Source organism: Podarcis liolepis (assembly GCF_965112155.1).
Source record: "Podarcis liolepis genome assembly, chromosome: 15".
Lineage (NCBI taxonomy): Eukaryota > Metazoa > Chordata > Lepidosauria > Squamata > Lacertidae > Podarcis > Podarcis liolepis.
Genome location: NC_139566.1, coordinates 1,745,266 through 1,758,270, shown reverse-complemented (window position 1 = coordinate 1,758,270; position 13,005 = coordinate 1,745,266). Strand labels below are relative to the sequence as shown.

The 13,005-nt window shown below is 45.4% G+C and overlaps 1 protein-coding gene across 2 annotated transcripts in view; it reads left to right on the top strand.

The window, feature by feature from the left end:
- LOC310694273 (uncharacterized protein) overlaps positions 1-11,155 on the top strand; it is an 82,566-nt gene extending 71,411 nt beyond the window's left edge. Inside the window, exons 1-6 of one of the 2 annotated variants that reach the window (XM_083477370.1) lie at positions 2,078-2,377; positions 2,491-2,577; positions 4,241-4,543; positions 6,204-6,352; positions 7,499-7,940; positions 9,619-11,155. In XM_083477370.1, coding sequence (XP_083333496.1) covers positions 2,314-2,377; positions 2,491-2,577; positions 4,241-4,543; positions 6,204-6,352; positions 7,499-7,693 — 798 coding nt within the window. In that variant the 5' untranslated portion in view covers positions 2,078-2,313 and the 3' untranslated portion in view covers positions 7,694-7,940; positions 9,619-11,155. Of the gene's footprint in view, positions 1-2,077; positions 2,378-2,490; positions 2,578-4,240; positions 4,544-6,203; positions 6,353-7,498; positions 7,941-9,618 lie in introns of those variants that run through there. The other variant, XM_083477369.1, reaches the window with a different exon arrangement.
- Positions 11,156-13,005: the final 1,850 nt, after the last annotated feature.

The window sequence follows — 13,005 nt, the reverse complement described above, 5'->3', positions numbered from 1 at the left end:
AAAGCATCAAGGAGAAGTATGTGGGCACGCAGAGCATTTGTGGTTTTTGAAACTAAATGGAAACAGTAGTGGAAAACCTCCATACTCCTTCTGCTGGAAGTTGTGACAAGCACAGAAAAGACCCACCATTTCTCAGCTACACAGGAAACTGCCTTACATGACGTCATACCATCTACTTCACTATTGTCTACACGGACTGGTAGTGGATTTGCAAGGTTTAAGGCTGAGAGTCGCTCCCAGCCCTTTTCTGGAGATGCCATCAGGGGTTGAGCCTGTGAACTTCATCCATTGAGCTATGGCCCTCACCCCTTCTCCTCCCCATCTTCCTCCCCCATTCACATAAATAAAGACAAATGAATTTGTAAAAAATAAATATTGCAGGAAGATACTCACACTCTGTCCACCACTGCTCTCTCTCTAAAAAAAAGAAGCTGTTCAAACTAGCACCCTTCTTTTCTTCTAGCTACAAAGAATGTGATTTGAGGTGTGGCCTTCAAGGAAGCAGCTCTGAGCGGATTGAGGACTCAGCTACATTCTTCACAAAAATGTGATTTGAATGCGTTTTAAACATGCAACAGCAGATGGCGCCAGAAAGCAAGTATTGCTTGAAATTGGATTTCTCGTTGTATTTCTTTTCTTTTGATAAAAAACGATCCAGTTTCTGACTCCAGCATTTCTCCGATGAAAGTAGTGACGTCCCATTCCATAATGATAATTTTACAATTTATACCCCACACATCTTACCAGGTTGCCTTAATTCACAAAGTCATTGTGTCCCGGATACAATAAGAGCCTCCTAAACCCTTATCTTTGAGGTCTTGGGGGGGTGTCTCTTGTTAGTGCCCCCCCATGGCTCAGAAACACAGCATGTCTCCACCATTGGCCATTTGCATCCAGTGCTGTGGGCCGATTCTGTGGAACTCCGTCCTGGCTGAGAGCAGACAGGCTCCCTCCCTCTCTCCCTCCCTGGTGAGGAACTTTTATTTCAGCAAGGTCCCATTCCCCCCATTTTCATAGTTAGTTTTAAGAGACATCACCTTGCCAACAAAGGTCTGCATAGTTAAAGCTATGGTTTTCCCAGTGGTGATGTATGGAAGTGAGAGCTGGACCATAAAGAAGACTGATCGCCAAAGAATGGATGCTTTTGAATTCTGGTGCTGGAGGAGACTCTTGAGAGTCCCATGGACTGCAAGAAGATCGAACCTCTCCATTCTGAAGGAAATCAGCCCTGAGTGCTCACTGGAAGGACAGATCCTGAAGCTGAGGCTCCAAGGCTTTGGCCACCTCATGAGAAGAGAAGAATCCCTGGAAAAGACCCTTTGGTCAAACTCATGCTAGTAGCTTTGAGAACACTGTCCCACCATGTCGTCCTCTGTCGTCCCCTTCTCCTTGCGCCCTCCATCTTTCCCAACATCAGGGTCTTTTCCAGGGAGTCTTCTCTTCTCATGAGGTGGCCAAAGTATTGGAGTCCCAGCTTTAGGATCTGTCCTTCCAGTGAGCATTCAGGGCTGATTTCCTTCAGAATGGAGAGGTTTGATCTTAGCGGCAGTTAAAAAAAAAAAAATCTCGATCATTAAAATATAACCTAAAATTATCATTTAAAACCTTAATCATTTTGGTAGTGCAGCTTGTTCCCTAAGTTTTAGGGCAGTCGCACAGAATTTGGCCACCCTTAGCATAATCTCTAGATCCTTGTCCTCTACCAGGAGTTTTAGACATTTAAGTTAGGACCCATTTGGAGATTTTTGTATAACAGGAGTGATAAATACCGAGTGTCTATCCCCGTAGAAACGGCAGCGTAACGAGACATGAGAGACAGTTTCTACCTCCATCAAGCCGCAGGGGCAGACTCGTTCCATGTATGGTTTACCCCCGAATCTGCCCTGCAATAAGGCAGATACAAGAATAAGTGATAATGCCAGAGATTAAAACAGGACAGAAACACACATAGCGTCACTAAATAGGACTAGCGAGAGAGAGCGCACAGATCTAAAGAACTCATTTTGTTCATAGGATAGCGAGCCTGACTGTAATTTAGGTGTTACTTAACCTTGACTCATACTTTTAAATACTTGTAAAGTGATTTTATGGGAGAGCAAGTATGTCACATGGTTCATTTTTATGGCTTCCCAGTCGTTAGCCTTACATTTATTTGCAACGGCTTGGCGGATGTTTCTCCATTGGCACCTGTTCTGTGTTGTAGTTTGCAGATAGCAAAGGAGTGGACTGCAACTGGGGTAAGCCAACCTCTCTTTCCCCCTCCCCTCTCCAGGAAACACTGAAAGCTTGATTCATTCCCAGAGAGAACCGGCCATGAAAGTCACTCACAGAAGCTTCCTAACCCTTCTTGACTTCCATCTGATCTTCTCTGCCTTTGGTAAATCCTTCAGCACTGGCAGGGAGGGAGGGAGAAATTCAGTTCGCAAAAGCAATAGGGGACCTGAAACAGAGCCCTGGACAATATTTCCCACCCTCTTTGTCTCCCTAAAGGCACTTTAAGTCAAGCAGCAGAGGATCCAATCCATCGGGTGAAGAGAGTCCAGGGAGGAAGAGTGGACGTCATTCATCCCAGAAATGGTAAGCTTTGTGAGTCCAGAGATGGGAAAACTGAAGAAGCCAGATATCGTCTACTGGATATCGGGAGGAGATTGTTGAGGACATGTCAAGGGTGGGGGGAAATTTCAGCTGCAAGAATGAACAACATGACCTTGCAGCGCACACAGTAGTTAAACTATGGAACTCATTCCCAGAGGTGACTGTGATGGTCACCAACCTTGACCACTCCATAGTTGGTGGCAGTAATGCTTCTGAACACCAGTTGCTGGAAACCACAGGAGGGGAGAGTGCTGTTGCGCTTGTCGGTTTCCCAAAGTGTGAGGACAGTATGTTGGACTAAATGGGCCACTGGTCTGATCCAGCAGACTCTTCTTATGTCAAGGAGTGACTGTAGATTTCAGGCACTAGTTTGGACATCAGTTTGTGGTTGTGATGGCCTGGGACTCGGGCTCAGACTAGGAACCAGAGGAGTCTCAGGCCGCACCAGTTCCTTTGCCTCAGGTGGCATCTGGACCAAGTCTGAAGAAGAAGAACAAGAGTTTGGATTTGATATCCCGCCTTTCACTCCCCTTCAGGAGTCTCAAAGTGGCTAACATTCTCCTTTCCCTTCCTCCCACACAACAAACCCTCTGTGAGGTGAGTGGGGCTGAGAGACTTCAAAGAAGTGTGACTGGCCCAAGGTCACCCAGCAGCTGCATGTGGAGGAGCGGAGACGCGAACCCGGTTCCCTAGATTACGAGACTACCACTCTTAACCACTACACCACACTGGCTCTCAGGTCTGGGGCCTGATCCTGCACAGGTTCCCCTGCAACAAACACCAGCTGGGCCGAGTCAGGGGCCTGAGTCTGCCCTGGCTTCAGATGCGGGGATGACCTCGTTGCCTTCAACTGGACCATCACTTACAGCTGCTCCACTACTGGTTGGGTCAGGGGGGCTGTGGCAGCCCCTGGGTCTAGTAACCCACCGACGTCTCCTGAGCTGCAGAGTCTAAGGTCTGGGAGAAGAAGAGACCTGAGTACTCGCAGGAGGAGTGCTCACCTTCGGGTGAGAAAGGGAGGTGAGTCACTGGGGGATCAGGACCGGCCGTTACCCTGACAAAGATAAAAGGCTGTCGGACCCCGCCCCAGGTTGTGTGAGCAATATTGCTGTTTGCCAGAACCTGCCTGTGATCCTGTACCTGACCTTGCCTGGTTTCCTGCCTCGTGTCCTGCCTTGGCCCTGTTGAACTGACTCCTTGCAGAACCCTTGGATTCGGGACCAGACCTGGACCGCGTTGCTTGGGTTAACCCCCTGGGCCCAGCACAGTGGTGGATCTGATCACACATTCTGAAGCCCACGTTTCTTCCAGGACAAAGGCAAAATTTGGCAGAGCAACAAATGTGCCTTCTACCTTTTTTGAGTAGGCTAGTTTAGATGGGGGGGGGGAGAGAGAGACTCATGCACCCCTCTCTATCCTCCATCCAAGCATTGTGTCATTATCAGTGTTGAAGGATACATCTCAGAAAGGCAAAAAGTACTTGTGGGGGGGCATGGAGCAGAGGGTGTACATGGGTGCAGACTTGAAAGAGTCTCAAGGGCCAACTAGAGAGAACAAGGGCATCAGGTTCCCCTTTCACTGCCTTACACAGTTAGTGGCAGCCACTGAAGCACAAACTTCATGTAACTTTGTTTCTATTGAACAGAGCCGGTGCCAGCACCTCAGATACTCCCCCAAAACATCTCCAAGACTCCAGAAGGCTGCAATGTGACCCTGCAGTGCATTGCATCCACAGAAGAAAAGTTTGTTATCTCCTGGGGAAAAGGGAATCCCCCAAGGACCTTAGCTGGAGGTTCAGGTGAATACCAGCTTTCCCACAACAGTAGGGATCTCCACGTCTCCTGGCGAAAAGGTTCCAATGACTCCACATTCACCTGCATGGTCAGCAGTTCTTCAGATCAAAAGGAAACCTCAGTTGACATTCTCAAAATCTGCACAAGTGATAGAGGTGAGAAATGTATTCTTCCCCCTACCCCACATTTCTGAGAGGCGTTGCTTGGGGTGGTGAATACTTGGGGTATCTCTAAAAACCAGGGAATCAAGGAGAAGTGTGTGGGCACGCAGAGCATTTGTGGTTTTTGAAACTAAATGGAAACAGGAATGGAAAACCTCCATAGTTGTTGTGACAAGCACAGAAAAGACCCACCATTTTTCAGTTACACAGGAAACTGCCTTACATGACAAAATAAAAAAAAATCCTTCCAGTAGCACCTTAAAGACCAACTATGTTAGTTCTTGGTATGAGCTTTTGTGTGCATGCACACTTCTTCAGATACCTTACATGACGTCAAACCATCTAGTTCACTATTGTCTACACTGACTGGTAGTGGATTTGCAAGGTTTAAGGCTGAGAGTCACTCCCAGCCCTTTTCTGGAGATGCCAATCAGGGGTTGAGCCTGTGAACTTCATCCATTGAGCTATGGCCCTCACCCCTTCTCCTCCCCATCTCCCTCCCCCATTCACATAAATAAAGACAAATGAATTTGTAAAAAATAAATATTGCAGGAAGATACTCACACTTTCTGTCTGCCACTGCTCTCTCTCTGGAAAAAAAACTAAGCTGTTCAAACTAACACCCACACCCTTCTTTTTCCTAGCTACAAAGGAAGTGATTTGAGGTGTGGCCTTCAAGGAAGTGGCTCTGGGCAGGCAGGGAATAATAGAAGTGAGGCGGAGTCAGGTCCTGCTTCCATTGAAAGTATCTGGTTGGCCAGTGAGAGGCATGCAGTTGGACTGGATGGGCCCCCTGTGGCCTCTTCTTCTGTTCTTCTGGAACCTCCAGGGTCAGATCTACACCCATGGCCTTTAACATTAAGGAAGGGTTTGTTGAAACAAAATATTTTAAAAATCCTTCCAGTAGCATCTTTTGTTCTTGTTGTTGTTTAGTCGTTTAGTCGTGTCCGCCTCTTCGTGACCCCCTGGACCAGAGCATGCCAGGCACTCCTGTCTTCCACTGCCTTCCGCAGTTTGGTCAAACTCATGCTGGTAGCTTTGACAACACTGTCCCACCATCTCGTCCTCTGTCGTCCCCTTCTCCTTGTGCCCTCCATCTTTCCCAACATCAGGGTCTTTTCCAGGGAGTCTTCTCTTCTCCTGAGGTGGCCAAAGTCTTGGAGCCTCAGCTTCAGGATCTGTCCTTCCAGTGAGCACTCAGGGCTGATTTCCTTCAGAATGGAGAGGTTGGATCTTCTTGCAGTCCATGGGACTCTCAAGAGTCTCCTCCAGCACCAGAATTCAAAAGCATCAATTCTTTGGCAATCAGCCTTCTTTATGGTCCAGCTCTCACTTCCGTACATCACTACTGGGAAAACCAGAGCTTTAACTATACGGACCTTAGTAGCACCTTAGAGACCAACTAAGTTTGTTATTGGTATGAGCTTTCATGTGCATGCACACTTCTTCAGATACACAAAAGCTCATCCCCAGCTTATGCACATGAAAGCTTATACCCAGAACAAACTTACTTGGTTTCTAAGATGCTACTGGACAATTTTCAGTTTTGACAATGTGTTATTGCCAAGTCTTTTTTATCGCTTATACCAAAATCTTTTTTATGCTGTAGTTTTCATTACAGTATATTCCAAGAGACTCTTATTGTACATTGCAGGTGGCCTTGGACAAATTATACGTTGGGAGTTCATGTTAATTCTTCTTCTCCCCGTTGTTGCCTGTTTATTGGTGGTCACAATAATCATAGTGAAGAAAAGAAAATCCAGGAAAAGAGAGAGAGATGGAACCACCTATGTTGATCCCCAGGTGAGATGTGCAAGCTCTATTAAGTCTGTCTCCTGTCCTTGCTCAGGGTTGGGGCATCTGCTTGTTTGCACCTGTTCCTCATCCTCCTGACTCCCAGCTTCCACTTTTCCTCACCTCTCCTCCTCCTCTGGACTGTGTCCTGTCTCCCACCACCATCAACCTGGATCCAAACTGTCCTCTCCTGAACTTTCCTTGGAGGCCACTTGCTCAGGCAATCTCCAGCACTCCTCCTCATCTATCCCTACAATTGTATGGATCTGTGCAGCTTACTGGCAATTAAGAAATATATGGAATTTGTCAGGTTTTGTCACTCCAATAGGTAAAAAAGGTAAAAGACCCCTGGACGGTTAAGTCCAGTCAAAGGCAACTATGGGGTTGTGGGGCTCATCTTGCTTTCAGCCTGAGGGAGCCGGGGTTTGTCCACAGACAGCTTTCCAGGGCATGTGGCCAGCATGACTAATCTGCTTCTGGTGCAACAGAACACCGAGACAGAAACCAGAGCACACAGAAACACCGTTTACCTTCCTGCCACAGCAGTACCTATTTATCTACTTGCACTGGTGTGCTTTCGAACTGCTAGGTTGGCAGGAGCTGGGACAGAGCAATGGGAACTCACCCCATTGTGGGGATTCAAAATACTGACCTTCCGACTGGCAAGCCCATGAGGCTCAGTAGTTTAGACCACAGTGCCACCCACGTCCAATAATGTTTGAAGGGTAGGGGGCCCAGATGTTGCCACAACTCCCAGAACAGATGACCCTGCTTCTCTGCATCCCAAGGCAGTTGGAACCAATGATATGTGCAGTGGGAAAGGAGGGGTCCAGGTAAGCACAGTAAATGATTCCAATACAGCAATTACGCATTCTGAACTTTCAGCAGTTTATAAGCCAACCTTCAGATGTGGAACAACGTCGCCTATGCAGATGGGTGATCCAGCAGTCAATAGAAGCCAATTCCCCAAATACTTGAACTAAGCAGTATAGTTAAGCCATCTGCACTTCTCTGATCAAACTGGGCCTGGCCAGGGTTTAATCCGCATCCAGGGTTTAGGTACCCTCCGGTGCTCAGAAACTCTTTTAGGAGCTGCGCCCCAGAGTCTACTGCATTGTGTTGTTTAGCTGTTTCTCTTTCTCTCCGAACCTGCAGGTTGACTGGAACAGAGAGGGCTGTTCAGTGAGGCCATCCTGTGAATCCCGAGAACGAGGCCTTGTGTGTTGCCCCCTACACAACGGTTTCGGCAGGAATCGCGAGGATCGTTGGGACTATGGGATGCACTGGTCGTTCGGGGATGAAGGGGGCCCTGAGTTATGCTGCTGCTTTGGGGTTCGAATGGGACCCTAGCAGAACCTCCAAGTGTCCCTATTTTCCAGCAACAGTCCCGGATTTACAGAAGCCACCCCAGTTTCTGATTTGATCCTGGAATGTGCTGCTTTTCCATAGGATGTCCCTATTTTCATCAATGTTGGAGACTATGGAGTTATGCGACTCCTGAGGCAAGGAGATAAGTAACTGTGCAGCTTCTAGAAGACATCTGAAGGCAGCCCTGTATAGGGATGTTTGTTAAAGTTTAATGTTTTATTATGTGTGTGTATGTATATTTCATTTCATTTCATTTATTTATTTACGGCTATTAGCCCATAAAATATGTACAAACATAAAAAGCACAAAGGCTTAAAAACTGAAATATCTGACAACAGAAGGTGAACACTGCGATGCAAGGGTGGGTCATTGGGCAGAGCTAAATAACAGGATGTGGCCCGGAGAGCTCCAAGGGACGGTTCACAGGAAAGGAAAACTGAAGACGAGATCCGACATGCACTCTCATCATAACTGTCTGATTAGATTTTGATGTTGTTGTTGTTTTTTGGTGGTTTTTGCGTGTGAGATAACCGCATTCAGGAATCTCGCCACCTGCAGAGTAACAGAAGGATCTGTATCCTGCAAAAGCAGTGCGGCGTGTGACTCAACGGGCCTGCCAACCAAGCGCAGTAAAGCAGGGCCCAGGAATTTAGTCCTGGCTATGCTATGTAGGGGACAGTTGAACATTATATGTGGAAGAGATTCAACAGTTTTCCCATCACACACGCATAGCGGAGACACCATACCCTTGGAAAATCTGTGGCTCAGCAGGTTCGATGGAAGGACATTGAACCTTGCACGAATAAATGCAAGTCGGTGTGGTACTGATGAAAGAGATGACATGTATGATGGAAGGTCAAGTGGTGGGGTTATTCCGTGATACCTGGGGGAGCAGACACCCCCACCTCTGGCAAGGTTGTGTTGATTTTCAATGTCTGCTAATCTTTGCTCAATGAGGCTTTTAGCTGAGCGTAAGTTCATCCTTAGGGAGTCCGCTGGGGAAATTCCGATGCTCAGAAGTTTGGCATGGATTTTTCCTACCCACGGATTAACAAATTCGTCCCGCCAGAGGCACTGAAAAAGGTAATGGTCGGGAAGCCTATGCCAGCTGGACAGCCAATAGCCAAAGACTCGCTTCCAGATGACAGTCTCCAATGTTGCAATCCTTAACTCCAGACGTATGGCTGCGTTGCTCACACACATGGGGAGTTTCAGGAGGCGACGGAGAAACTGATTCTGCAATGTCTCCAGCGATGTTAAATTGGACCCAGGGGCCCAGAGCGGGGCAGCATAGCAGAGGGTGGAAACCACTTTTGCGTGGTATACCTTCAATGCAGAGGGGATGTGGGAGGCTCCGTCAGCCGCAAAAAATTGGAGTAGAGCATAAAGTATTGTTTTCCCTTTGTTTAGTAAATACTGTATCTGTGGCTTCCAGCTTAGGTTGTAGTGAAAAAAGACTCCCAGGTATTTAAATTTGAAAACCTGTTCTAATTGGACTCCATCTAACTTCCAGCTGTAAGTTTTCCGAGACCTGGTAAAGACCAGGACTTTAGATTTCCCATGATTAATTGTCAGATGGTTGAGTTTGCAATAAGCCGCAAAAATCTTTAGAGCTCTGCATAAACCGACTCTAGAGTAGGAAAGGATCGCTGCATCATCGGCGTATAGGAGCAAAGGGCAGCGAAAATCGGCTAGGCGGGGGGCATGAATGTTGGCTTGAGACTCATTCAGGAAGAGCTGTGTATGTATATATGTGTGTGTATGTATATATGTGTGTGTATGTATATATATATGTATATATATATATATATATATATATATATATGTTTTCGTAGATTTTCACGGGTACAGGAATGCAGGTTTTGGTGTCCTCGGGTGTCTTCCCGTGTAAAAGTTGGGGTGTCTAGGCGACGTTATATATATTGGGACCCACTCAGAGTTGCTGGGGCAACCCAGTCAGATGGGTGGGGTAGAAATGAATGAATGAATGAATGAGAGAAATGTCCCTGTTTTCATCAGAGAAAATGTTGGAAGGTGTGCCCTAGAACCAGAGCTGATAGTCTTTCAGTAGACCATCAGAAAATAAACTCCCGGAAAGCCCCCATTGCCTACAGAAACATTGGTTTAAAAAGGTCCCAGACCAGGCTGAAGAATGAAGACAGTGGCTTTCCTCTGAATCACCCATCCTGTTGCCAATGAAGCAAAACATCACCATGGTTTTGGGCAGGACCATTTAACCAATATTTTCTGCTCCAGGGTGAGTTGTTACACCAACCACTGCTCCCCCATGTTTTGCCACTTGCAGGTGGAATTGCAAAGTAGCAATCAAAATCTAAACATATACCGTTCAACAACTTTCCCTGCTTTTTTGTAAATTCTAACCCCCGAATGAACTAAGAACCAAATAAAACTTTTAGGTAAATGTCTTCTGGCTGGGAATTTCAAAGCTGAGAAGCATCCAACTATAATTTCTGAATGTCACATTTTAGATTGCTGTGTCCCATTATTCCCAAAGATCACAACTTTTCTCTTGTCTTTTTCCCCACGCTCTCGCTTCATGAAGGCAATGAGATATGAACCAAGCCTAACTCTGCTAAAATGCACAAAGCATCCAGCAAGCCCCTTGTGTTATTTCTTCAGCGACCTGTGTAAAGACTAGGCTTAATTTTCATGCTTTTGTGGTGTAATCAGATGATGAAAGTATTGTCGGGGAAATAGTGTGGTTCAAGCCCAATACCTGTAGAATCCAGACACCACCTTGTGTCCCATATGCATCATTGCGCCTAGAAGCTAATCTTCCCTCGGTAGAAGTACTGATCTGGCATAGGACACTTAACTATTGGCTTCGCCTAAACTCAAATCCCCCCGGTCTAATATCCCTAGTGCTGCAAGATTGTCACAAGAGCACCTGGTCTAAAATTGTCTATCAAAAAGTTCACTCTTGTGGTTTATCACCACAACAGCTACTCACTTTGGGTTTTAGTAAAGCAAACAGTCTCATTTGTCATCACCTAAATGATATCGAGTGTCAGAACAACTTGGCCACAATAAGGAAATTTTGCCCATGGTATGACTTTTTTCCACCTTCCCATTTCCCACTCGCTGGCACCCTACCTGCATAACCTAGCAATTCTAAAATATAGACACGCTTTTACTCTCGCAAGATTGAATATATTGCCCTCAGCTGCACTTGAGGGATGATTCCAGCAGATTCCACACGAAAAATGCTTATGTCCCTGTGGAGATGGCAGTACTGAATCGGTGGCGCATGCCCTTCTGGCTTGCATTCTTTATAAACACTTGAGGAATGAGGTTATCCCCCCTCTTTTATTGTCCATTCTGGGTTGCCCAACCACTGCCAGAGTGTCCTTTCTCTTGGCAGATCAAGATGACCAGGTGACAGCAAAGGCTGCAAGGTTTTTAGCTGGGGCAATCAGAATAAGATCCACTATTTGACTATTGATTCACTAAAGTATATTTTATATAATTGACTTTTTATTTCTATTCTTTGTATATCATATTGTTCTTTTATTGATGTGGCCGATGGCTGACACAAATAAAGACTCATTCATTCAGACACCAAATGTCAGCAAGCCTCCAGACTCACTAAGATTTGCTTTTACTAAGCTCTGTTTTCAAGCTATGCCCTCCGTTGTCCTAGATGGACAATATAAGAACCAAGATTTACCAACTATCGAAGAATGGCAGATGAAGATAATGGACTATATGGAACTTGCCGAACTGACCGGGAGACTCTGAGACCAGAGAGAAGAGACGGTGGAAGAAGACTGGAAGAAGTTTAAGGAATATTTGAAGGGGGAAAAATTAAATCTTAGAATAGCTTTGGATGTGGAAATAGGCTGTAGGGTTAGAAGTAGAAGATAGTGTATTTTAAAATAGTGTTATTCGTAAGTGATAAAATGTGAAGTTATTTTAAGTGTGATAAAAAAGATGGTTAGAAACGATGATATATGTAAACTGCTAAAGATGAAGTAAAATGAAAATCAGATGGGGGGACTTGGGGAAGCCCACTTAACAATGTTTAGAAAAATAAGGATATGACAAGAATTTGATTGTATTGTTTTGTTTTTCTGTTTGTGTTCTTTATTTGTGTTATAAAATGAATAAAAAAATTTGAGGGGGGGAGATGGACAATATAACAGGATACTACTATACAAAGACTGACTCTGTATATGTGGGCAACCGCAGGTGGAAGACACCTTGTACTGTTTTCTATATGGCTCACTATACATTGGACCCATGAGGCAATTCCCCACCCTACCATCCATGCAAGAAGGATGTCTCTCCTTGGCAGAGAAGGTCCTATGGCTTCTTAGCAATGCAAACGCTTCAGTGAATCACAAAGTTGCCCTATTTGCTCTGGTGGCCAAAAAGATCACAAAGAAGACCCTGGGCAATATAGCATTGAACTGTAAGGGAGACACAGAGATCTAAATAGAGACTATTATTTGTGGCTTGACACCCCTTTTGCTGGTATTTCTTTTTGATTCAGATTTGTCATGGCCAGTGGCTAGTACAATAAAGTTATTCGGATTGGGCTGGAAATGTCTGCAACACAACCTCAACCGGCAAGTAGTTGAGGGTGGCACAGCAAATATAAAAACTGCACAAGCAGTTATACACTTACAATCAAGCGGGAGCAAAGGATCAGTTATGTCTGTGTATGTCAATGCTTCCTTCTACTAGTTTATACTGCTTTAATCATGAGGCATGTCAACTTTCTTATCTTTGCCTTCCTCCTTCTTTCTCAACAGTTAAAGCAACAGCTCCTTTGCATGTTTCGTTCTGTCCCCCTTTCATGGTTCTCTTGCAAACACAAGCTTCACATTCCAACCTTCACTTGCTCAGCCCGTCTCACACAAATTTCAATTTTTAAAAATTATTTTATTTTATTCTCCTTCCACAGTATCACTCTCATCTCTCCTGACCTCTAAATTTATACTTTGCTTCCGTCTTTTATTGTGGACTTGATTATCCCAATCATTGTAGCTACATGTTTCCTGTTCAGTGCCTCACATGCTTTTTTCATCATACTGATACCTTGTCACAGTAATCCAGATTATAGCCTTTCCACAACAATCCATGCTCTGGTAACCTTCCAATTAGATTTCCATAGCACCCTCTTTTTGAGGCTACCTTTGAAGACAAACTGGAAGTTGCAGCTATTGTCAAATGTGTCTGCTAGCATTTTATGTTTGGTGAGGTGCAACCATATAACTGTTAGAATTCCTGCTCCATGATTGCAGTTATGGGATTGTTGTCTATCACATGAA